The 26,940-nt window shown below is 37.8% G+C and overlaps 2 protein-coding genes across 3 annotated transcripts in view; both read right to left on the bottom strand.

Annotated features, from left to right (window-relative positions):
* Positions 1–7,251, bottom strand: part of peak1 (pseudopodium-enriched atypical kinase 1) — a 44,494-nt gene extending 37,243 nt beyond the window's left edge. The window contains exon 1 of the mRNA XM_051689847.1: positions 7,064–7,251. The gene's annotated coding sequence lies outside the window, so the exon portion shown is untranslated. The remainder of the gene's footprint in view (positions 1–7,063) is intronic.
* A 4,508-nt stretch (positions 7,252–11,759) lies between these two features.
* Positions 11,760–22,799, bottom strand: LOC127436007 (high mobility group protein 20A-like). Of its 2 annotated transcripts, XM_051689884.1 has the most exons (9): positions 22,581–22,795; positions 22,055–22,130; positions 21,347–21,556; positions 20,811–20,943; positions 15,953–15,990; positions 14,824–14,899; positions 14,527–14,742; positions 12,330–12,462; positions 11,760–12,210 (listed from the first exon to the last, which is right to left on the bottom strand). In XM_051689884.1, the coding sequence occupies exons 2-9, from the start codon at positions 22,118–22,120 to the stop codon at positions 12,207–12,209; spliced, it is 876 nt and encodes a 291-aa protein (XP_051545844.1). In that variant the 5' UTR covers positions 22,121–22,130; positions 22,581–22,795; the 3' UTR covers positions 11,760–12,206. The 2 variants fall into 2 exon arrangements, with proteins under 2 accessions (XP_051545844.1, XP_051545845.1); XM_051689885.1 differs by lacking the exon at positions 11,760–12,210 and having other exon boundaries at positions 12,326–12,462; positions 22,581–22,799.
* Positions 22,800–26,940: the final 4,141 nt, after the last annotated feature.

The raw sequence follows: 26,940 nt of genomic DNA, 5'->3' as shown, positions 1-26,940 counted from the left end.
GAGGCCGACAGCCAATTTTGTTTACATTGTTTAGTCAGTCAGAATCAGTCAACATGAACACACTGGCATGTAGTTATTAGCGAGCTAGTGCAAATGTACCTACATCTGAAAATTCGTTCCCTTAGAGACATTGTCCAAGACCAATTTTTCTTCAATTAATTAGTCTACCAAAGGAATCAAATCTACTCAAATACTCTTAAGTGCCCATTCACTCATGTGCACAAATTGCAGTGATAGCCACTGACACATCTACCCAAAGATATCTTATCATTCTTTTGTCTTTATTCTGCACAATAACACTTTTATACATCCATCTTTGCAGTTGTATCAGTGTCATCATAAATTACAATAAGAGAGTTTAACTGGTGCAAATAATGGCTGTGTATAGCATGTTAGTGCATTAGCATCATGAATTCAGAATGTAAACTAGACAAATTAATCATTTTCTACTGCATATATATTAATTTAAATCATCATCAATTGGTTAAAACAGCTTCTTTTTCTGATCTAGTGTGAATTTATGAGGCATAAAGTCATCGATAACACATTTTAATGTCACATTTTTTAGGTTTTACATGTACCGTCCTCATACTTAAATGTGCTTCTAAATGCCTCCAGCAGCGGTACGGCCAGTGCCTGAATGTTCACAAACAGTATACCATCGCTCGGCTGTTGAGAACTTATTTTTACCCCTGAACGAAGAACAACTTCTCCTGAAGTACTGTATATAGGGGCCTTATGTTCTGCACAAGCAACCACCACATTTTCTCAGATCCTGTTTTGGTAGATGATAAAGCACAGAATAAGGTTACTAACAGTCATCAATGAGAGGATTCTGTAAAGCAAAAGAGAGTTAAATGCGCAGAAATGAAATACTGCGTTGCATTGCTCTGACCAATAAAGCTTCACTGAACTTGAACTTGAGAGTCCGAGCGCTGTGGGAGAGTTTGGGCACAGGGTTAGTAGAGGTGTATATTTAAACCTGTCTGGCTGAAACTAGAGATTATGCGTGTCTCATACCAAACACCTGAGGCAAAATGCTCCCATAGCTCTGTCTGTCTGTCTTTCTGTCTGTCACCAGCTACATAACACAGACTCATCTCCCAACAAACACTTTTTATGTCAGTGTGTGAGTCACACACCACCTGTTATTTTACACAAACACTAATGCCCTTTTCACACGCAAGTGTGCGGAGGTGAATGACCACATCAGCTTTACAATCATCAAATGTTCTTCATTGCCATTTATCATGAATTCACAATCTTAACAAAGATAGTCAAATGTAACTTTACTGAAATGCAAACAGTGAAACACGACACATTAAAAAAGATCCAATTGAGAATTTGAACTGAAATTTAATGCGTACTGTAATGTTTTTGTGAAAGCTTTTTTTGTGTTAGTGCATTGTGCATATGAGCACATTTGTGTTTTGCATTTTGGTACTTTTTTGTGTGCTGGTGTTTTGTGTGCTAGTATTTTTGTATTTATGTGTTGCTGTGTTGTATGCTGGCATTTTATGTGTTGTGTGTTTCACATTCTGGTATTTTGTGTGTTTATTTTGTGATGTTTCTGTTTCTTTAACTTCTGGCAATTTCAAGGGTTAATTTTTATTAAAACTAACAGATTTAAACTTAATTTTTTTTTTTTTTTTTTGTTATTTGAAGGTTACATTAAACTTGACAGAAAATTTTAACCAGGCCTTCATCAATAATTTTTTGTACTTTTCAAATGCTTTTTATTTATAGATATTATTATTTATCCTAGTCCCAGACCAAGCCTTTCAATATTAATCTATGAAATCCATTATAAAATACAAATTATTACGTTTAAAACTATGATCATCTAAACAACAAATCAAATAAACAACACATTTAAATACTTACTGCGTGAAAATGATATCTATCATTTTTTCAAGTTACAATTTCCATCACACCAAACAATTTTGCCCCTAATAAAGTTTTTTTACTTGTTAGTGTAATTGTTAACGAAGTTGGAAAAAGTGTCAGTAAAGAGCTTGCTTGAGATAATACGAGACAAGCACGGTGTGAATTAAGGGCAGGGCTCGACATTAACGCTTGTCCAGGACAAGTGGATTTTTGAAGGGGCAAGTGAAAGAGAATCGTACTTGCCCGACCGGACAATCCGATTGATTAAAACGTCAATAACAAAAAAAAAAACAGCTATATTTGTGATAGCCTAGGCCTGTGTCACTTATTAGAAAGTTCATATTCTTATTCTGCTGTTTTAAGTAATTTTATAATTCGCTAGCAATCTAGTAACAGCTGCGCCCTGTTTGATTGACAGGTGGCATATGTGTGTGTGCTGAACATGCGTGTGTGTGGGTGTGTGTGTGTGTGTGAGTGTGTGAAAATGCTCAAGGTAAGGTGCACCTTAACGGTCAAATACATTTCAAAATTCAGCCAAAATGCCCATCTTGGAGAAGTGTTCATGTAAACACAGAGAGTGATGTCTAAAGTGAACTTAAACAGCGGAGAAAAAAGCAGATTTGTATTAAAATGTTGGACTTGTAAGTAGGGCTGCCCCCGACCAAAGATTTTCCTCGATGAATAGTAGTCGTTAATTTAAGCCATTAGTCGACTAGTCGCACATTTATGATATTAATTTAATTACTTAAATCAGAAAATGGTTTGAGTTCCACGGCTGAGAAAGAATAAGTAACATTGCTAACACTGTTCTACATCACAGAGAAATGCTAAACTGTAATAATGAGTCTTAAAAATAATCATTTTACAAGCGCACGCACGAAGCGAGCCGCAGCGCCACCGGCAAAAGCGGTAATGATTCTGAATGTGTCGGAAAAACCAGCAAGGAGACTGTCTGAACATTTAGTTAATTTATAGAGAGAAATGCACATTAGGGTTGTGCCGACAGACGATGATCTCGGGGATTGACGATGGTCAGAGTGATCGCCAATCTCATGCCTTTGACGATGTCAAGATGATATTTGGCTCGTTTTCCCATGTATGAAATTATTATTATTATTATTAGGCTATTATTATTCTCAAACTAATATTACAAATAATTTGCCTGTAGACACACAGAAACGCGCTTGAAGAAACACTTTATTATATTATTAGGAACAGATGACAGAAAAGCCGTCTATGCACATGTATGTTTGTACAGGGTGCAGTCTCGTGGAACACATGCATCTAAAAGGTTCTCAATCTTTGTTTATGTCTTCTGAATGTTTTTTTTTTGCAAGAACAGTATCATCTATGAGAATGCTGTAAATGACCTCAGACATCTCAGCTCAGGAGGTGTTTTGAGTTCAGTTCACTTTATTTCCACAGAGCAGTTTATTGTGACCAACTCTGCAACCTATACATCTGTGATTAAAACATAATACAAAAACACGTTCACCTCGAACCATGATTTATATTTCAGTGATTAATATCATCATAATTATTATTTTTACATTTATAATTGTCTTCGTTTGTGTAAGTAATTTTCCACCTGCCTGTTTAGACAGATACTTGCCTGACGGTAAATGGAAAGGTGTATATATATATATATATTATTCTTTTATCACTTCATTATTTGAATTGCTTTTTTGTTTCGTTTGGAGTGCAATTTGAATTTAGAAATGTATTTGATTTAAGTTTGTTTTTTTAAATTAAATTTTCAATGCAAAATCACTAATGCAAGAATATTCACCGATTCCTCAGTCCAGGGGTTGCCGATGTAATTGGGTATTGCGATATATATATATATATATATATATATATATATATATCGTGAAGGAGGGAACAAAACTAATTTATTCACACACATGATGATATGAAATACCCGTCCGGTAGAGAATGCACAGATGAAGTAGGTTCTTCGCCAGAGAGATGTTGACAACTGTTGTAAAACCATCTTTCAAAAAGTTGAACAACACTGCACTTATTTTTTTCCAGTTTCATTTGAATTTTTTGTTAAAATAAATACAAAATAAAGTTCAAAGTTTGAAATCAAGGTGTCTTGCTTTATTGTGTAGGCTTAACCCTAACCCTGCTTAATGAAAATGACCCCATAGTACCACCTAGTGTCCAACCAGCGGTAATACGTTGTTTTTCTGTGGAGTTTATTCTGCGACCAACCAACCAATCAAAACTTGGTCGACCAAAACTCTTCTCATCGACTTGGGGGCAGCCCTACTTGTAAGTAGAAATGTAATCTAAGGGTACGTTTACACTACAACGATGTACTAAAAACGGAAACGTTTTTCCTTTGCGTTTTTGAAAAGTTTCGCGTACAGACGACAACGTTGTCAAAACGACCCCCATTCACACGGATCAGCGAAAACGACTAAAAACACTGTATTATGCATGCCAGGCCAGTAGTTGGCGATCTCTTTGTATAGAAACACTACGTGCCTGCGCACATAAGCATTCTTCCACAGAGCGGTGAATACAAACAATGAAGATGGCGAAAGCATCGAGCAATTTAGTCTGGACAGACGATGAGGTTGCTTTATTACTACAAGTCTTGAGCAGCACAAACACAGTCCTGTAGTCCACCATTGTAGTTTTGAATGTCTCGCGCGTTGTTTTGAGTACTCGCGCGCATGTCGTCATCGTTTTCACAAATTCGCGTTTTTGTATGTTTACACGGAGACGATAACGGTACCGTTTTCAAAGGTTTGCGTATTCAGGCCCCAAAACGCTGTTGTTGTGTAAACGAACAGCCAAAACGCATAAAAAGTTTTCCTTTTTAGTTGAAAACGTTGTCGTGTAAATGGCCCCTAACAGACCTGCTGCTGTCTAGTGTGTCATTATAATAATCAAACAACCATAACAAGAAAACAATAAAACACTCACTGCTCTTGACTGGGTAACTTTAAAAATTATTAATATATTATTATACAGGGTTCCCACAGATCCTTAAAAAGTCTTAATGTCTTAAATTCAGTTTTCTAAAATTTAAGGTCATAAAAAAAGTCTTAAATATTTTAAATGATACAACAAAAATCTTAATTTTTATTTAAAGAAGTCTTAAATTTTGGAGTGGAAAGACAAGAATCGTGATATGACCTAATGTGATGATCAAACATCAAAAGATTATGATCTGATTAAACAAATGCATGCGCTGCGTCCTTCAGAGTGAAAATGCGGCACTGTTGTAGTTTCTCCACGCATGTGGGGGCTTGTGAGTGTTTCCAGCTGTTGCAGAGCAGTTGGCAATCATTAAGCCATATCGGAAATTTATGACAAACTATCACTAAAGATAAACTGTTGATCATGATGATATAGTGTTGATGAAATATGACAAAGTTTACTTTTTCTTTTTTACTCCCCAATTTGGAATGCCCAATTCCCAAAGCGCTCTAAGTCCTCATGGTGGCGTAGTGACTCGCCTCAATCCGGGTGGCAGAGGACGAATCTCAGTTGCCTACGCATCTGAGATGTCAATCCGCGCATCTTATCACATGGCTTGTTGAGCGCGTTACTGTGGAGACGTAGCGCATATGGAGGCTTCACGCTATTCTCTGAGGCATCCATGCACAACTCACCACACGCCCCACTGAGAGCGAGAACCACATTATAGTGACCAGAGGAGGTTACCCCATGTGACTCTAGCAACCGCGCCAATTGGTTGCTTAGGAAGCCTGATTGGAGTCACTCAGCATGTGGTAGTCAGCGTCTCTACTTGCTGAGCTACCCAGGCCGCATACCTTAATGCGCATTTTAACTAATGCAAAACTCCAGAAAATCCACCTCCTCCTAACGCATTAAATTTTAAGCAAATGTAAAACGTGTAGGCGCATATCAAGTGTTTCCATTCAAGATTTCTTATGCGCAATTTCAAAATGCACATAAAAATAGTTGGCTGGAAACCCAGGTAGTCTCTGACATGTGACTTACTCTCACAAACAGGGTGAGTTTTATTAGCTGGAGATGAGATGAAGGGATGAACGGGTCTGGTTAATCCAATCTGATCTTTCCTCAACACCCTGTTCTCAGTCAGGTCCTGATCTGATTCAATGCAGTCACACTGTGAAGCATAATCGCATGTGTGTGCGCGCACACACCCCTCCCCAGGCTGCTGGATCACACCTGTTCCCTGGGGCTCAAAATCCTTCCCTGACCAAATTACAACCCTCTGACAACTATTCAACAGTTAGTTGAATATCCCACGAAAAGACAACATGTACTCCTGAATTTGACACTTTTAACTAAGCTATTCCACCCCTGGCCATTACAAAAATGTACAATGGTAAACATGGGATAAGCCAAACTGTTAAAAGTGACAAAGTGACTGTTACTACAGTAAAACTGAGTTAACCAAGCAATAATGACAGCTTCTTACACTGTTTAAATGACGTCACAATTTAATTTAGTATGATTTTGCAACAATAGCTGTAGTAACTATTGTATATTCTGGCAGTACCATGTACATTTGTGTTCATGGATCATACATGGAGTATGGTTATTCATAACAACATACAAATGATATGGATGTGTGAGTTTATATGAGCTTATTTCATTATATTAATCTATCTGGCAATGAATAGGGTGAGGAAAAATGAAAAACTCACCCATAATGACAACTGTCAGAGCACACAACCTTTTCACACATTTCTATACCTTTAAACATCTGAGAAATCCCCTCATAAACTCACACAAACAGCATCTCACACACATCCTGACGTGACAGAAACACTGAGGAATTCTCCAGAACCGGCTCTCATATCTCGTCTGATTTTTCCTCATGGAGTTTCCTGGAAAAATGACACTTTTATCTTTTCCATAAACTAATTTCTCCAGAAGCCTTTACATACCGAAATCAGTGAATGCGTCCTGCTTCAGTTTAACCGTTAAATGACCCCAGCACGAGCGTTTCTGTGAACTGAGGGCCTTTTTTAAATATTAAAGTCAGTTAGAGACGTTAAACTGATCATCAATTGCTGCGCGCACCCCAGTCTATGGAACACGTCTCCCGCGTTTGACTGGGTTTTTCGCGTCCAAATGCGCCATTCGCACGCGCTGCTGCTGCTGCGTCTCGCGGAGCGCCGTGTGGATCTTTCCGTGAAACTCCGTACGAACTTTCTGCTCTTACCTTCAGCCAGCGACAACGCTCTCCTTACGAATCCGCGGGCGCTGTCATAATCCTGGTGTCGCGGAACTGTCGTTAAACTGATTGTGGGCTTTGATGGATATTTTGGTCGAGAGAAATGTGTGATCACACGTCGGTGATCCACCGCTCCGTTAACGGCTCGAGCCCTGCTGCACGGGGACGCGCAGAGGGCAGGGCGCTGTGGACGCGCACACCGTGTTGGAATGTCGGAAACGCGCCTTGCTCCCAAGCAGCAGTTTTGTGGTGCTGTTTTTAATTTGAGAAAGATTTAAATAACATTAATAATGATGATGGATAATATTAAAACTGGATTATGATCTGAGGCAAACTGAGCCAGAGATGTTTTGTTGACAAATTTGAAGAAACCTGTAGTATTTTACAGAAAAGTAAAATAAGATATCATCAGATATGGGCCAAAGTACATGCAAATGTTCTATTGTTTTAGAGAGCAAAAAGCATATAAGGCAGAATTACAAGCTCATTAGAAATTCTGTAGAAATGTATACGGTCAATCTCTTGGCCCCGCCTACTAGTGACGTTTTCAAGCATGGCTTTAGCCCCGCCCACAAGTGAATAATAAAATCGCTAAATGAATTTTTCAGACACTAATGCAGAGCAAATATGACAAATAAAACGTGAAACATGATCAATTAATTAATAAAACACAAAAAGAGATAAATGGTTGTATATTATGCATTTATATATGTATATGCACATTATGTTTTGTTTAATGACATCAGTTTAATGATGGGCACACATTTTATATTATCCTGAATAACAGTTTGTAAAAAAAAAAAAAAAAAAAAAACAGCCATATGATTTTAAGTAGGTATATTTGCAGCCCGGAGATCTCCAAATCGGAGCAGAATTTTCAAAAGAGGGCGGGGTAACGCAAACAATGGGCGGGGGTTACCCCAGAATGGGGCGGAGTTACTCCAGAAGGGGGTTGGGCCAGCTCCAGAAGTGGGCGGCACTTCCACACACGGGTAGGGAAGGGGTTGGTTAGGGGCTCTGTATATCTTTGTTGCTTAGTCTAAGTCCTTTCACAAAGACTATTTTCTTTGTATGTGTTTTCAATATTAATTTGAGAATTCATTTAAAGTCCTTTAAAAGTAGTTTCCAGGTTGTTTTCAACTTAATGTCTATGGCATGCTGTCAATTACCGCAGACAATTTAGACTTGTCATTTAGTTGATAAAAATGAACAATAAAAGCATTAACAGTAATGCATTTATAATGGAAGCCTACTGCTGAAAGTGTTTAAAGCCTCATCATCATTTCAGAAACCTCAGTGTAATGCCAGCTAATGCATTTTGGTTCAATTCTGCTGAACAAATGCTGCTGAATGTGAAACCAAACATAAAACTAAAGTGCTTATATGACTCACTTTGATGCTATTACTAAACAAACAACAAACCTTTTCTACAAACCGCCTGAAATTAACCACTTAAAGGAATATACCGGGTTCAGTACAAGTTTAGCTCAGTCGACAGCATTTGTGGCATAATGTTCATTACCACAAAAATTATTTGGACTTGTCCCTCCTTTTCTTTAAAAAAAAAGCAAAAATCGAGGTTACATTGAGGCACTTTCAATGGAAGTGAATGGGGACCATTTTTGGAGGGTTTGCAGAAATGTGAAACTTATAATTTTATAAAAGCACTTACATTAAATCTTCTGTAAAACTTGTGTATTATTTGAGATTTAAAGTTGTTTAAATCATTTTAATGGTCATTTTAGGGTTTACGGCTTTATCATGGCAATAAAGTTGTAAAATTGCCCATAACTTTACACAGAAAAGTTTAGTAAGTGATTTAATCACACTAAAATCATGTTAACACTCATGTTGTTTATGCCTTTTGGCTATACTTTTGAAACATTATTTTAATGTTTATGAATTGGCCCCATTCACTTCCATTGTAAGTGCCTCACTCACTGTTTGTGGTAATCAACATTATGCCACAAATGCTGTCAGTTGAGCATAACTTTGAACCCGGAACCTTTTTTCTTTTTTTTTTTTTAAGGGAAAGTTCACTCAAAATAAAAATTCTCTCCTAATTGTCTCACCCTCATGCTGTTTCAAAGATCATGTCTGAATGGAATTTATGATAGAGAGAAGTATTTATTGAGCTATTTGAGAACAGCCAGTCATTTATCATAGAATAATGAAATGATGGATGAAAAAAGTATTAAAAATAGAACATCACCAGTTCGGAAATACAGGAAAATCCTTTTCCCCCATGACAGGGCGGAGCTCAGCTGATTCAGAGAAAGTGATGTTGAGCTCATTGTCTGTGAGTCTGTGCCTTGTGTGAGTCTATTGTCTGTGGGCTCAGGGTGGATGTACAGTATAAGAGAGGAAATTAGCTCCACATGTCATGACTCAATCTCTGTATTCTGTTGTCTCTCCATATGTTAAAAGGAAAAGCATCTGCAGGGGATGAAGTAATCTTATTTTATCATTATGATTTCTTGTATTCAATTGTACCCCAGAACACAGACAACACTGGATGAAAGTGAGATTAAAGACGAACAATTTAATGAGATGTAATCTTGAGAGTTTAAGTTTTTTTGTGCAGAAGGACATTCGGATTGAGAGGAAGTGAGGGCATCTGACCTCCTGTGCCATAATGTACACAACATTCCTGACAGATGACAGGAAGTCCTGCTGTCTGACAGGAAATGTAGATGACTACAGAGAGGAAAGTATGCATGTCCCAGAGAGTCCCATGCAGCTGTAGCCAGTCTCTCCTGTCTGTAAATAGAGCAACATTGTGAGATATTTGTATTACAGTTTAGTGAATGTAAAGCCTGATCTTAAAATGATCTAATTTCTTTGTTACAAAAAACAAAAACAAAATTCCCATTTACACTAATGAATTTCCAGTGGAAGTCTATGGGTGCAAGGCATCACAGAAATGTGAAGCTCTTGTTTTTGTTAAAGCATTATATTTATTCTGTACTGTATCTTTGTATATTGTGCGAGGCTTAACCAGCTTTACATGGTCATGACAGACATGACATTTTATCACATTAGGCTTGTTTTAACACATAAAGGTTTAAAGGGATAGTTCCCCCAAAAACTAAAATTCTCTTATCATTTACTCACCCTTATTTCATCCCAGATGTATGACTTTCTTTCTTCTGCTGAACACAAACAAAGATTTTTAGAAGAATATTTCAGCTCTGTTGGTCCTTACAATGCTCGTGAATGGGTACCAAAATTTCGAAGCTCCAAAAAGCTTATAAATGCAGCATGAAAGTAATCGATAAGACTCAAGTGGTTTAACTGATGTCTTTAGAAGCAATATTACAGGTGTGGGTGAGAAACAGATCAATATTTAATGTGAGTAAATGATGAGAGAATTTTAATCTTTGCGTTAACTATCCCTTTAAGTCTTGTAACTTTACTTGGTAATTGACAAATGAGGTTACCGGAGATTATAAGAACTAGAAATCTTTTAAAAATCAAGTTTGTTTGAAAAGTAATATTCGTGCCCATGCTGGTTTCATACATTTTTGAAAATCATTTCTAGCATTAAAAAAAAAAAAACAAACAAAAAAAAAAAAAAATTTGATGACTTCAAAAATTTCAAATGGTGTTACCATCAATAAAAAGGGATTAAAATACTTTCATTGCACCTTGAATACACTTAATAATAATAATAATAACAAAAATCTAAATAAAAAAAATATAATTTGTCACTAATTTCAAGAAGTTTTCTTACAGTTGCTCCATTTGACCTGAACATAATGTGCCTTTTCATAAAAATGACAAAATATCTGATAAAAAAAAGTTGTCCGCTCTATCAACAGAATGACTACCTGCACGCTGATTACACCACCAGATTTTGATTTGTTGGACAAAAGTCAAATAACAATATTTTAAAACAAAATTATTTCACTGCATATTTTTTTTTTAAAGATATAATAATCAAAGATTATTCCGAAATACTTATGCCAAACATTTTTTATTTTTTAAAGAATTTCAGCTTTTAATGAGACTTTTTTTTAATTTTTTTTTTTACTGTCTCCATACAGTTACACCACTTCAAAAAATGTTTACTTTAAGACACAGAACTGCATTTTTAATGTATTTTTGAGTAACTTGATAGATCTGGAAAAAAATAAATAAATAAGAGCATCATGTCATTGACCCACATTTATCCCAGTGCAATGCCTTGGCCCTTAGACCTCCATTGTGCATTACTGTAAATGTGATTTTTTTTTTTTACAAACTGATGGACAAGTCAAAATTATTGTGGTAATCGACACTCATGGATGCTTTCAAAAGAGTTGTATTGAACCCAAAACATTCCTTTAAAGGTTAGCTGAAACAGTCCATCATGCCTAAAAGCAGCAGGCCTTCAGCTCTATAAAGCCCTATAAAACTCACATTACTTAAAAACACCTGCAGCTGGACCAGTCTCCGCATCTCACCCCAGACATCAGTTTCATTACAATACAAACCCCTTAATTAATTCACATCTGCTTTAACCCAACTGGGCTACAGCTGTTCAGCACTGGCGTGTGCAGTTCAGCAGACCGTCTGTGCTGAGAAGTCGAAGACTGCCGTCTACAGCACTGCATCCCAGAGGAAACTACATCTATTTAATTAATAAAAACCATCAAGCGCATAAGCTGAAGCAGAGAGAAAAATAAGATCAAACTTTCATCAATGTCGTCATACATTTGTTGTAAATGAGCTTTACTGAATTCAAGACCGTACATATATTGGAAATTCATATCAGCCTCAAAAGTCCAATGAGCACAAAGACACCAAACTACAGATGAACTTGCCTCTCTTCACACAAATACAACATTTCATTTATGTAATATAAAAGAAATGACAAGTATAAAATTCTGTTTAAAATCATAATACACAGATGTGTATACATGCAGAAGAATTCGCACCATCCCTCGAAAAGTATGGATTTTTTATGGTAGAAATGCATAACAAAAATCAACTGCTAAATTAAAAAACTAACAGGTAAAAACAGCATTGTACAAAAAATAAAAATAAATAATACAAAACATTTGTATAATTCCTTGACAAAACATCTGACAAAGTAGGTCGTTGCAGGAATGAAGTTGGGGCTACTGCACATGGGGGCGGAGCTTCTAAATTACCTGCCGGACAATCAGAAACAGCATTGCATTATCACACACTTGAATCATATTTATGCTAAATGTTGCTGCAAGATCAGATAAAATTATTAAGAAATGAGAACATGGCCGTAGGCAGCTACCTGTCCAGGCGATTGACTACATCCCTGACGATGATTATCAGGTGCTGGTGCTCCTGTGGGTTGGCCAGAATAATGCCGTGAAGCTTCTTCATGTAAGAGTCGATGGAATCCAGAGTGGGCATCTCTCCACTGCCTGCAGGAACAAGGACAAGTTAGAGGGGGGTGCTAGATAGCAACATCTGCCACAGAACAGTGACGTCTGATTTATGAATGAATCATTATTTTGAACTAATGCTTTTTTTTTTCCCTCCCCTTTTCTCCCAATTTGGAATGCCCAATTCCCACTACTTAGTAGGTCCTCGTGGTGGCGCGGTTACTCACCTCAATCCGGGTGGCGGAGGACAAGTCTCAGTTGCCTCCGCTTCTGAGACAGTCAATCCGCTCATCTTATCACGTGGCTCCTTGTGCATGACACCGCGGAGACTCACAGCATGTGGAGGCTCATGCTACTCTCCGCGCCCCATTGAGAGCGAGAACCATTAATTGCGACCATGAGAAGGTTACCCCATGTGACTCTACACTCCCTAGCAACCGGGCCAATTTGGTTGCTTAGGAGACCTGGCTGGAGTCATTCAGCACACCCTGGATTTGAACTCACGACTCCAGGGGTGGTAGTCAGCGTCAATACTCGCTGAGCTACCCAGGTCCCTGAACTGATGCTTTTTAATAATTTGGATAAAACACAATAAAATTAGTGTGAAAGTTTCAAACTGGAACACAACATTTTTACAATAAAGACACCATGAGTATTTCCTATTGACATATTGGAAATTTGGGTGGGTAATATCAAAGGTTTTGTTTTTTTAATGGCCAATAGTCTTTTGTTTATGTCTGGCAAAACCATTATTTGCAACATGCTATTACAAGTTGTTGGCAGGTGGTTTTTATAAACAAGGGTGAGGTGATATTCTCATTCTAGAGACCATTTTATCAGCAACATTTTTTATTACGCTAACAGACATAGACTATAAGATGAAAAACTTTTGATTTCATGAAATCTTTAAATGCAACTAAAATTCACCCAAATTTATATACAGAATTCAGACGGTCACGGAAAACCTGGAAATTTCATGGAATTTTCAACAAATATTCCAGGTTCAATACAAGTTCTGCTCAATCAACAGCATTTGTGGCATAATGTTGATTACCACAAAATAAAATGTTGACTCATTCTTCATTTTCTTTAAAAAAACAAAAGCAAAAATCAAACTTACGAGGCACTTACAATGGAAGTGAATGGGGCCAAATTTTGGAGGGTTTAAAAGGCAGAAATGTGAAGCTTTTAATTTGATAAAGCACTAACATTCATTATTCTGTTATAACTCATGTATTATTTGAGCTGTAAAGTTGTTTAAATAATTTTAACAGTCACTTAGGTCATGTCATGGCAACAAAGTTGTAAAATTGGATATAACTTTACACAGAAAAGTTTAGTAAGTGATTTTATCATACTAAAATCATGTTAACACGCATATTGTTTACATCTTGTGGCTATACTTTTGAAACAGTGAGTATTTTAACAATTACGGATTGGCCCCATTTATTTCCATTGTAAGTGCCTCACTGTATTCTCGATTTTTTCTTTTTTTAAGAAAAGGAGGGATGAGTCAAAGTACATTTTTCTGGTTATCAACATTATGGCACAAATGCTGTTGATTGAGCTTAATTTGTATTGAACCCGGAATATTCCTTTAAAATGTAGTGTTGTAGGCCAGGGAAATTCATTGAAATGAATAAAATCTCAAAAGTCATGGAAATGTTATGGAAATTCCTATCGTGAATATATAATCTTCTAGTTTTTCTCTGTTCTAACAAAGTGAGCTAGATATTGCTTGTGTAGAGTAAAAACTTGTTCGCAATCCATAGTGATGTCCGATTTGTCAGTTAATCGTTCTTTTGAGTCATTTCTTTTTAATGAAGCACATCAGAATCAGCATCACAATTAGCATATCAAAATTATTTGAATCAATCAGGAATCAAAGTGGTCAGAAACTCTGTAACTTAACTCAATAACAGTGGTAAATGGCAGTGTTTCATTAAATATTTATTTAGTCCCTATAACAGAATAAGCAAAATGCCAGACGGGGCCTTCACAGAACACTTTAAAGTGATGATGACTCGAAGGAATCAGTTCATTTGAACCTCCAAACGAACCGAGCTCTACCACTAAACACAGCTGGTAGTGTGTGCGTCTCACCAGGGAGAGGGACGGCAGAGAAGCTGTGTGTGAGGGCTGAGCGCAGGGTGTCCAGGTGCTGCATCAGGAGGCTGTTCCGCGAGCGTTCCTGCAACACATCTCCTTCCAGACGCTCTACAGCCGAGTGCATGCTCTCCACGTGCTTCTGCAGCGCTGCATTACGCTCCTCGTATTCCATATTCGTCTTTCTCAGTTGACGCATTTCTGCCTCGCGCGCTAAAACACAAACACACACACCCACACAATGAAATAACACTATTACAGACTAACACACACTGAATAGCACTCTGCTCTCACCTTTACTGTGGTTCAGAAACTCTTCAGTGAAGATGGGAATATCAAACACAGAGCGATCCTTTATCTCTAGATCCTTCTGAGAGACAGATAGAGAATAAGAAGGGTGAAGTTTGTAGTTTAAGAGCTCATTTAAAGGAATGTTCCGGGTTCAATACAAGTAAAGCTCAATCGACAGCATTTGTGGCGTAATATTGATTACCAAAAACATTATTTTGACTCGTCCTTACTTTTCCCTACTAAAATTCTGGGTTCCAGTGAGTCACTTACAATGGAAGTGAATGGGGCAATCTGTAAACATTAAAATACTCACTATTTCAAAATATAGTCACAAGACAATATGCGTTAACATGATTTTAGTGTGATAAAATCACTTTACCTTTTCTGTGTAAAGTTACAGCCAATTTTACAACTTCGTTGCCATGACGATGAAATGTCAACAAACCCTAAAACCCTCAAATGACTGTAAAAACTTTACAGCTCAAATAATACATGAGTTTTAACAGAAGACTTAATGTGCTTTTTATATCACTTTTATTTTTAATAAGTGCTTTTATAAAATTATATGTTTCACATTTCTGCCCTTAAACCCTCCAAAAATTGGCCTCATTCTCTTCCTCACTGCAACTTTTTTTGATTTTTGCTTCTATTTTTTTTAAAGAAAAGGAGGGGCGAGTTGATATAATTGTTTCTGGTAATCAACATTATGTCAAAAATCCTGTCGATTGAGCTTAACTTGTATTGAACCCGGAATATTCCTTTAAGCACACAAATACGTTTTTGCACGAAAACATCCATTTCGCCACCTTTACGCCTCACATCCACACTGGTACAGCGTTTTCCTCCACCAAAGACTTTCAAAAAGGCTCAGTATTGCATACTTTGGAAAACATTTACTTTAGTAAACTGAAAACAGAGTTTTTAGATGGAAATGGAGTAGGATATTTGCGGCTTTACGTTGAGGAAATCAGTGAAATTGAAACCCATCATAGATCAGTCATAGATAGCCATGCATGGAATCTGCGGCCAGAGAATTCCAATTCCAAATATCACTTCTCTGATATTTCCAGGTTTTCCATGATGTGGAAAAATGAGTACAGTTTCCGTGTGGGCCCAGTCATAAATATTTTACCTCATGAAGGGATTCACCAGGCGCCTGCCTCCCAGCATCTGATGAAGAAAGAGAGGAATTTTACAATCGGACCGTTGACAGTTTTCTTTGTCTTACACCGTGTCCAAACCAGGGACGATGTGATAATGTGTAAGGCGATAAATCGTCTCTTCCACGTTTGTTTTTGTCTAAACCAGTTGCGACTGTGATGCATGACAAAACATTCTGTCTAGTCATTTGGTTTCTATTTTTATTGTGTTACGTAAACTCCCGCTTCACATTCAGCTATATAACATACACCAATATGTTCTGATTGTGTGTGATTTTGCCGCTTCATTGGAGCATGTTTACTTTCAGAGAGGACTGACTTTGTGTTCTGCTTAGTTTGGAAAAAGTGTATCTCTTGAGTATAGGTAGGGTTGCCACCTTGGCCTTGTAAAATTCCTGGACACCTGATCAATGATGAAAACATTAATTGCTGGTCATCATACAAGAAATAAAAATGTTTTTTGTGATTGTTTAGGCTACTTGTTTGACATGGAAATGACTGCATATACAGTATAGCATATAACTGAATCAAACAACAACATCAATAGACTCAAATAAATATTTTAGCCTATTTTTAAGATATGCATTTCAATTTCATAACAGAATTCCATCAAAATGAATTGTGAAATTTTTTACAAAATTAAATAAAACTTAATATTTTAAGATTTTATTTTTATTTCATATAAACACTGTATTTTAATCCATCACTCCATCAGTGCTCAGACTGTCTGCAATAGGCTGAGAGAGGCTGGACTGAGGGCTTGTAGGCCTGTTGTAAGGCACGTCCTCACCGGACATCACCAGCAACAATGTCGCCTATGGGCACAAACCCACCTTCGCTGGACCAGACTCGTAAAAAGTGCTCTTCACTGACGAGCCATGATTTTGTCTCACCAGGGGTGATGGTCGGAGGAATGAGCATTACACCGAGGCCTGTACTCTGGAGCGGGATCGATTTGGAGGTGGAGGGTCCATCATGGTCTGGGGCAGTGTGTCACAGCATCATCGGACTGAGACTGTTGTCATTGCAGGCAATCTTAACACTGTGCGCTACATGGAAGACATCCTCCTCCCTCATGTGGTACCCTTCCTGCAGGCTGGACAAGAGCCTCCAGCATGACAATGCCGAACTGCTCGTTCTGATTTCCTGCAAGACAGGAATGTCAGTGTTCTGCCATGGCCAGCGAAGAGCCCGGACCTCAATCCCATTGATCATGTCTGGGACCTGTTGGATCGGAGGGTGAGAGCTAGGGCCATTCCCCCAAGAAATGTCCGGGAACTTGCGAGTGCCTTGGTGGAAGAGTGGAGTAACATCTCACAGCAAGAACTGGCAAATCTGGTGCAGCTCCATGAGGAGGAGATGCACTGCAGTACTTAATGCAGCTGGTGGCCACACCAGATACTGACTGTTACTTTTGATTTTGACCCCCCCTTTGTTCAGGGACACATTATTCCATTTCTGTTAGTCACATGTCTGTGAAACTTGTTCAGTTTATGTCTTAGTTGTTGAATCTTTTTAAGTTGAAAGTGAGAGGATGTTTCTTTTTTTGCTGAGTTTAGTTCAAGATTTCAATTTGATGGATTTAAAATATATATATATATATATATATATTTTAATTTATAGTAATTTTGTGTGTGTGTACAGGTTTAACATTTTATTAACTTATTCTGGCCCTAAGAAGTTTTCTTTAGTTTATGGTTACCACTGAACAAATGTTTTAAAATATATAAATATGTACTGTATGTATTAAGTATAAAGTTATGTATTACATAAAAAAGCATACATTTAAACCAAAGGAAATAATGTGGCAACTCAAAAACAAACACAAAGACAATGTTAAGTTTCATTTAATGAACCAAATATCTTTCAACTGTGTTTGATATAATGGCAAGTGATTTTCTAGTACCAATTTAGCAATTTTGCATGATTACTCAAGGATAAGGTGTTGGAGTGATGGCTGCTGGAAATGGGGCCTGTCTAGATTTGATCAAAAATGACTTTTTTCAAATAGTGATGGTGCTGTTTTTTACATCAGTAATGTCCTGACTATACTTTGTGACCAGTTGAATGCCACTTTGGTGAATTAAAGTACCAATTTCCTTCCGAAACAGCAAAATCTGTACATTATTCCAAACTTTTGGTCGCCAATGTACATAAACATTTACTTCAAAAAGATATTTTCAAGATTTACGGGTTTCAATTTCATAACAAATTTCCATAAAAATGAATTGAGTAATCTTTAACAAAATTAAGTTAGATGTCTTAGATATTTTAAGTTTTACTAATTTTGTTAAAGGTCATCAAATTCAATTTGATGGAAATTTGTTATAAAACTGAAACCTGTAAAGCTTGAAATGTGTATTGTAAATTTTTAATAAAAATTTTTTTTAGCAAACGTTTATGTACACTGGAGGCCAAAAGTTTGGAATAATGTACAGATTTTGCACTTATGTAAAGAAATTGGTACTTTTATTAAAAAAAGAAAACCTTAGAGTGGGCAAAGAAACACAGACATTGGACAACAGATAATTGGAAAAGAGTGTTATGGATCTTAACCCCATCGAGCTTTTGTGGGATCAGCTAGACTGTAAGGTGCGTGAGAAGTGCCCGACAAGACAGCCACATCTATGGCAAGTGCTACAGGAACGCCATAGTGCCCTCCAAGCTAGATGAGAAACTCCGGGCTCTGGGCTTAAACAGCTCGCTGTGCAGCTGGATCCTGGACTTCCTGTCAAGCAGACGCCAGGTGGTTAGAATAGGCAGCAACATCTCCTCATCACTGACCCTCAACACTGGAGCCCCACAGGGCTGTGTTCTCAGCCCACTACTGTTTTCCTTGTACACACATGACTGTGTGGCAACACATAGCTCCAATGCCATCATTAAGTTTGCTGATGACACGACGGTGGTAGGTCTGATCACTGACAATGATGAAACAGCCTACAGAGAGGAGGTGCACACTCTGACACACTGGTGTCAGGAGCACAACCTCTCCCTCAACGTCAGTAAGACAAAGGAGCTTGTGGTGGACTTCAGAAGAAAGGACAGAGAACACAGTCCCATCACCATCAATGGAGCACCAGTGGAGAGAGTCAGCAGCTTCAAGTTCCTGGGTGTCCACATCACTGAGGAACTCACATGGTCCGTCCACACTGAAGTCGTTGTGAAGAAGGCTCATCAGCGCCTCTTCTTCCTGAGACGGCTGAGGAAGTTTGGAATGAACCGCCACATCCTCACACGGTTCTACACCTGCACTGTAGAGAGCATCCTGACTGGCTGCATCTCCGCCTGGTACGGCAATAGCACCACCCACAACCGCAAAGCACTGCAAAGGGTGGTGCGAACTGCCAGACACATCATCGGAGGTGAGCTTCCCTCCCTCCAGGAAATATATACAAGGCGGTGTGTGAAAAAAGCTCGGAGGATCATCAGAGACTCCAGCCACCCGAGCCATGGGCTATTCTCACTGCTACCATCAGGCAGGCGGTATCGCAGCATCAGGACCCGCACCAGCTGACTTCATGACAGCTTCTTCCCCCAAGCAAACAGACTTCTGAACTCTTGATCTCTCACGATCAAATACATCAGCACTGCACTTTATTACTCTTACTCTCATATCTCACACTGGACTGTCATAAATTATATTATTATTATTATATTATATTCTCTCTTAACAACTGACTATCAACCGACAGCCTGAATGTCAATACAGTACAATACTGTACATTCTATATTTACTACTATATATACTTTTTTTTAATATATTTTTTATTTTTTATTTTTATTAAATAATGTGTATCTATATAGTGCGCATTGTATACTGTACAGTGTATGTTATTATTTGTATATTGTTGAGTGTAATTATGTGTATATCAGATGTTTAAATTGTGTTGTGTTAATTTGATGTTATTGTAAATTGGCACTGTCTCATCACTGTCACGACTGCTATGTTGATCGGAACTGCACCCAAGAATTTCACACACCATTGCACTTGTGTATATGGCTGTGTGACAATAAAGTGATTTGATTGATTTGATTTGATTTGAAGTGTGGGGTGAAATGTCACCTGAGTATCTGGACAAACTGACAGCTTGAATGCCAAGGATCTGCAAAGCATGTCATTGCTGCATGTGGAGGATTTTTTGATGAGAACTCTTTGAAGTAGTTTAAGAAGTTCTGAATATATTTTTCAAATTGTAATAGTAATTTTTCACATTATTAATGTCTTGACTATACATTGTGATCAGTTGAATGTCACTTTGGTGAATAAAAGTACCAATTTCTTTCCATAAGGGCAAAATCTGTACATTATTCTAAACTTTTGGCCGCCAGTGTACATTTATTTTATTTCTTTTGGTTTAAATGTAAAAATCTTTAAAAAATAGCCCTTTTTTTGTTTTGTTTTTGAGTGTTAGGTATTATGAACCTAAGAGATCTTACAGTAAAAGGAAGGACTTTCCTTTTTGGACATGTTTTCCAGAATGTTCTACATGTTAAAGCATTAAAGTAAGTAGACTATAGTTTAAACAATTGCTCACACAAAAGTGAAAATTCTCAATCTCAATCATCTGAACAAACCAGTTCACTAAAAATTATTTTCTTATGAAAAATTAATTTCTTAAGACTCATATAAGAACTCACATGTTTGATTCTCTTCCTTGCATAGTGTGCTTATAAACAAGGGTTCACATGTGTGAACACGTCAGGAAAATATTACATTTCCTGGACATTTGGAATGGAATTGAATTTTTCCAGGACAGATGGTCAAAAACCAATCCAGGTAAATCCTGGATGAGTGGCAACCCTTAGTATAGGTGTGTATGTTTGTACCTCCTCTGTGTCTCTTTCCCTTCTGTTTTTCTTGCACTTTTCTGCTGAAGTGTTTATAAGCTTCAGTCTTCTGATACTGCTCCAGTTCCCTCATGTAGCGTTCCTTATCTCTGTCTGCTTCATCCAGATACCGCTAAGAGAGAGAGAGATGTATATCAGTGTGTGTAAATTTAGCTGAACATCATATGAAAGCATGCACACACACAAGCAACACACTTCTGATGGCAGTCCGTGTGTCATTTCATCTGATTTTATACACTGTCCTAACAAGGCGCAATGCAATAAAGCACCATGAGTTAAAATCTCTTCCACGTTAATCTGAATTTCTGTCATAACCAGGCTCGACAGTGAAACGACTTGGTTTCTATTTCTGTGCCGTCGTACTGTGGAGCCCCACCTACATTAAAATCTCACTGGACCAAAGTCCTGTTCCTCATGTATGTTATACATTAAACATAGACAAAGAGAGATTGCCAAAGGTTCCACATGGATAACTTAAAAACACATCAGGGACATCATGGAAATAAAAGGTTCACCTGTTTCTCTTCAGGAGGCAATTTGCTCCACTCATTCCCGAGCATTCTGGTGATCTCTGGGAAAGGCATGTCTGGTCGTTCCGCCCTCAGCTGCTCGCGGCGCTCGTTCATAAACCGCACGTATCCTGTTAACGGAGCTTTGGGGGCGTTACTGTCCTTCAGCGGCTTCTTTCTTCTCCTGCCTTTCGTCCAGCTGCTCCGGCGAGGTTTCTGGCAAAAACATCATTTCACATGACACATCAAAGGGATGGTTCCTGTTAAAATGAAAATTCTCTCATCATTTACTCACCCTCATGTCATCCCAGATGTCTGTGACTTTATTTCTTCTGCTGAACACAAAAGATTTTTAGAAGAATACTTCAGCTCTGTAGGTCCTTACAATGCAAGTGAATGGTGGCCTGAACTTTGAAGCTCCAAAAATCACATAAAGGAGGCAGCATAAAAGTGATGTATACGACTCCAATGGTTAAATATATGTCTTCAGAAGCGATATGATAGGTGTGGGTGAGAAACAGATCAACATTGGCCACCATTCACTTGCAATGTATGGACCTACAGAGCTGAGATATTCTTCTAAAAATCTTTGTGTTCAGCAGAAGAAAGAAAGTCATACACATCTGAGATGGCATGAGGGTGAGTAAATGATGAGAGAATTTTCATTTTTGGGTGAACTATACAATTAACTCATCGATCACATGATCTGCTTACCTCGTCCCCGTTCCGCTGGCTGCTGTTGTCCGTGTTGACCCCTGGTGACCCACTCTGGTCCCCCATGACCTCTGACCTTGAGTGCCAAACATTACAGTGATGTAAAAAAAAAAAAAGGGGCCACCATATGGATGAAATATGTCGTTTAGCATTTAGCCTAAACATCATAGAGATCTACTTAAAAAAACTTACCATGGTAATCCCATGGTCTTTTGCACATGTTGGTAATAATTCTTTGAAATCATTTGGAGTACCATGTAAATACCATGGTACAATATAATATGGTAAAAAAGCGGAACCATGGTAATGCCAAGTTGATGTTGTTTGGGCATAAACCACGGTAATATCGTTGTATTCCTTTGAGTACCATGAAAAATCGCGGTATTTAAGCATGGTAATGATTCAGTACCATGGTACCACCATAGTACTTTGTGTAAAGATTGTCATAGAACATACAGTATACATATATATAACCCGAGAGGTGCTTCTGAATAATGTAAACACCGTCAAACATCAATCATCTCACCTGCCGTCAGATCTGAAGCTTGAGTCCTTTTTTTATTATTACTGTGGCTTCACTGTGTTTTTCAGGCGTTTTTTGTGGAATTTTACAGAGGAAATTTTTCCGAGTCAAAACAATGCAGGTAGCCGGTTGACGTCATCACGCCACGACAGGAAGCCCAAACGGCACTTTCATGCGCGCCCTACACTTCCAGATCCCTGATTTTTCCTCAACATTACAAGCATCACCATCATCCTCCTCCTCCTCCTCCTCCTCCTCTCCACCCCAGTAAAACAGCTTTTATGCAGCTGTGTTGTTTGAAACGCAAGAGAAACGCGTTAGTTTACACTGGTTGTACTGAAGATAATTTAGAGGCGTTTTGCAGCCTCAACTTGCCACTGTGTGTGCAGCTGTCGTAACAACTCCGCTCCTGCAGAGGGCACTGTGTGGCCCAAAGATCACAGAGCCACAACGAAGAAGTTGCCACTGTAACTTTAGTTTTCGTCAAAACAACAGACTTATTACAGTTATTGTGACTCTAATACCTTCGTACTATCACAAGAGATTCTTTTATACTGAGATACCAACCTCTGCCGCTCTACCATAGGAAAGAGCATAATGGTCAACTAGCATGTTACAATAGCACTTCATTGTTTGTGGATACCATATAAATGAATGGGTAGGGCCCGTAAACTGACACCTACCTGTCCCAAAATTGTCAGTGATTTATCTTTTATAACAGCAATTTTAGAGTAGTACACTTGAAAATATAGTTTACTGTTTAGTGTAAAACATGTCGAAGATTAGCAGACAGGCGCTATTAGCAGGGCTATTTGTTAGTTCGATCAACGCCAGATAAAGAGGCGTTTTGAAAACATTGTTTATTTTTGCAGTTCCATTTCAGTTGCGCAAGTGTCGCAGAAATTACATACTTCAGTTTTAAAGTGTTTTGGATCATCTTGCTGATAAAATATTGAAAAAAAAAACCCATCTCTCCAATCAATTTTTAGTTGACAAAAAACACGGAAAACATGAGTTGTGGAAAATGCGATGTAATCTACGAGTTTTATATCTTTATACAGCAGATAGAGACTGTTAGTCTATCCCTCACGACCTCGTTTTCATTCACGTCAAACATCAAAGTTGCCGCTACTGTGAATAAGTTCTATAGACCAATCCTTTGGCAACATCACCGCTTACGTCACACATGGAAGACGTGGCAAAAAACGTGCACAAACAGTAACATTTTATCGAATTACATTGTTAAAAAATTATTTCGGGGGTTCTCGTAGGCAGCTGTGGCATCAAACCATCAACAGTGCTCACTGGACAGAGAAGATCATTTCAACTTATGGTGCAAACATTTATAGCGAACATTATTACAGGTATGTTATTAACGCTTAGCATTTTAACAACTGTATAGCTAAGAATATTTATGTATATATGATGGTTTTGATGGTTGTACTTTCATTTAATTGTCTAATCTGTCAAATCTAACAACAGTTGACGGCTTTCTGCCACCACTTACTGCGCATACGCTGAAAATTTTGTAAACAATGGGATTGGTCTATTGTCCTAAAGAAAATAAATTAAACAAAATAATGAAGAAAAAAAAAAAGAGATTCAGACAGTTTCTCAGAGTGTTTGAAGGAGATCCTACATTAAAATATTATGGTTTTACAGTATCAAGCATAAAGTGTTAAGAGCTTTAACATTTATTTGTTTTTAAGATATAACATTACATTACAGAGACAATAGGAGTAACAGGCAGCTCACACACACACACACACACACAGACTGAAGATTTGATGCTTTTGTGAATTTGTCCTTTTGCCATTTGACGTCATATTTACGAGCCACTACGCTCCGCCCACTTTGTAACTTTCCTTTTTGGTTAGTTTCTGCTCTAGAGATGTAATATTTTTACCGCACTGCCATCTTCTGGTCATATAGGCCTGCTTCATGTTCAAGAAGACAATTATAATCACATTGATTAAAATGCGTGTTACTGTTCTACATTGCAAAATATTTCGAGGTTTCTAAATACACATGAAAATTACGTATTCTTCTGTCAGAGAAAGACTTTTTATAAAGATTGGTATGTTGTACCGCACTTGAACCGCAAATCGAAATCTGCAGAATTGCACCTTCTTCAGTAGTTCTTGGTAATTTAAAGAGCCGAGTGAAGGTGTGAAATACAGAGTGAGTGTCTGTGTGTCTTAGGGGGTGAAGACAATTCATGTTTCCATAAACACTTTCCAGTATGTCAGAAAGAATTACAGACAGTCCAGAAATTAGCTGAAGGGTGTAATTAATCCATGTGGTCTGAGGGTTCAATTTACAGGTTCCATAGAAATGATCTCTCACTGACAGATTGTATTTCAACAGCTACCTTTCAGGCCTCAGGGCTTCAGTAATGGAAACATCATTTCATGCAGTTAATGAGGTGACCCTTGGTTGAATGTTTTTCTTGTTTATTTTTATCATTTTGGAAGAATTAAGTAGCTGTGTTTTAGTGTGTAATGACCAATAGGGGGCGGTAGTGGGCTGGTCGACATAAAATTACATGATCTTATTTGGGGAATTAATCAATTCAAGGTTATTGATCAGTTACAGTAATCTATCTATCTATCTATCTATCTATCTATCTATCTATCTATCTATCTATCTATCTAACTGTCTGTCTGTCTGTCTGTCATATAGCCATATACCAGCAATAAATTCAAACGCCTATGTCTCAAAAAAGCATCATGAATTGCATTTTATTTAAAAAGTAAATCTGAAGTTTAATCAACAGAATGATGCAAAGGAGATTCAAGCTTTTGTTTAGACCTCAATTGTATTTTTTTTCTCTTCTAAGAGGTCAGAAATCCAAAATCCAGTGTATGTCTGCAAGTATTCCACGTCTGTTCAGTCAGGTGAGATTTCATAGAGCAGAACTGGGTCAGAACCTCACACTGAATTTCTCTTTATGATGTATGGATCTCTTTATACCTGTGTTTCTGACAGCTTTTTGACAGCCATTTGAGTCTATTGGCTGGTGTTAATGTCTGTTCAGAATATCACCTATTTTTTAAAAACACACTCACACATAGCTGAATTAAAAGTATTAGCTCCAGACCAATTTTTGAGACTACACTTATGTTTTTATTGACAGTTCAATTAATCCTGATGGTTAATTCATGAATATCAGGTCGAAGGAGGATAAAACTTCAGAGAACATTTCTGGCGGAGTTGAACATGTCAGAGGTCAAAACAGTTTAGAGGACACAGACCGTCAGTCCAGATGTCTCTGATGTTTTGCATATAAACAGTCAGCAGATCAGATGCTCTTATAATCTGCTGACTGTTACACTTAATGAACTCTCTGATATAAAGAAAATGTCATCTTTAATCTCTCTATTTCTCTTGTGTGTGCATGTCTCGACTCCTTCAAAATGTGTGTGATGTTGCCAAAGAGGGCCATAATTCACTGTGGCAGATTATTGTAATTAGCCCAGAACAAAACCACAGCAATGTTCTTACTAATGAAATCTTAATATTTAAACACTCAAAGGGAAATACATTAAAACGTCTCCGGCAATGCTGAAAATGATTAACAGTGTCAGGAGTTTATGAAGAACGGCGCTATCGAAGACCTTAAATGTTCCAGGGCAAATTCCATTAGATGAGTTTTTTACACCATTGAAATCCAAAGTGATGTGGTTCTTGGAAAAAGTTTGAAAAATTAAAAGGTTCTTTTAAAGTGTTATTTAAAAGTGTCTCTTTGGGGAGAAAGAGATTTTTGTGAGATCATATCCATCTCACGCCTGATTGAGGAGAGCAAGAAAACACAGCTCACAGGCCAGATGCACTCCAAACTTTCCAAACAGCCTAAAAGGTTGTATGATTGAATTATAATGCAAAAATACAAAATAACCGTGGCAAGCATGGGCACTGGCTCGTTAATCGTGGCAGGCATGTAAAAAAGAACCCAAGGGTAACAGCAAAAGATCTGCAGAAATCTCTTGAACTTGCTAAAGTCTCTTCATGTGTCTACTCTACCAAAAACGCTGAACAAGAATGGTGTTCATGGGAGGACACCATGGCGGAAACTACTGCTCTCCAAAAACAAAACAAAACATTGCTGCACGTCTCAAGTTTGCAAAAGACCACCTAGATGCTTCACAAAGCTTCTGAATTTTTAAAGCAGAAATGCTGGTAATTCCAAAGAGTCCACATACTTTTTTTTGCCACTTGTATGTTTATCGGATATTGTTTGCATGTTTTATCATCCGCCAAGTTAAAATCCTAAGTATTATTGCTTACAAAAGTGATAGCACAAATCCCTCTACAAGCCACACGATTTAAGATGATATGAATAGACTCTGCTATTAGCTTATTC

The sequence above is a fragment of the Myxocyprinus asiaticus genome, chromosome 46 (genome assembly GCF_019703515.2).
Source record: "Myxocyprinus asiaticus isolate MX2 ecotype Aquarium Trade chromosome 46, UBuf_Myxa_2, whole genome shotgun sequence".
In the NCBI taxonomy this organism is placed as follows: Eukaryota; Metazoa; Chordata; class Actinopteri; order Cypriniformes; family Catostomidae; genus Myxocyprinus; species Myxocyprinus asiaticus.
This window is presented reverse-complemented; position numbering and strand designations above follow the sequence as displayed.

Bases quoted from the DNA above. Each gene is read 5' to 3' on its own strand.
- LOC127436007 (XM_051689885.1), bottom strand. From the start codon at position 22,120: ATGGGGGACCAGAGTGGGTCACCAGGGGTCAACACGGACAACAGCAGC. The intron at 21,557-22,054 runs GTAAGCAGATCA...TGTTTTTGCCAG, and splicing joins GCCAGCGGAACGGGGACGAG to AAACCTCGCCGGAGCAGCTG. The intron at 12,463-14,526 runs GTGAGACGCACA...TTGTTCCTGCAG, and splicing joins CTCTGCCGTCCCTCTCCCTG to GCAGTGGAGAGATGCCCACT.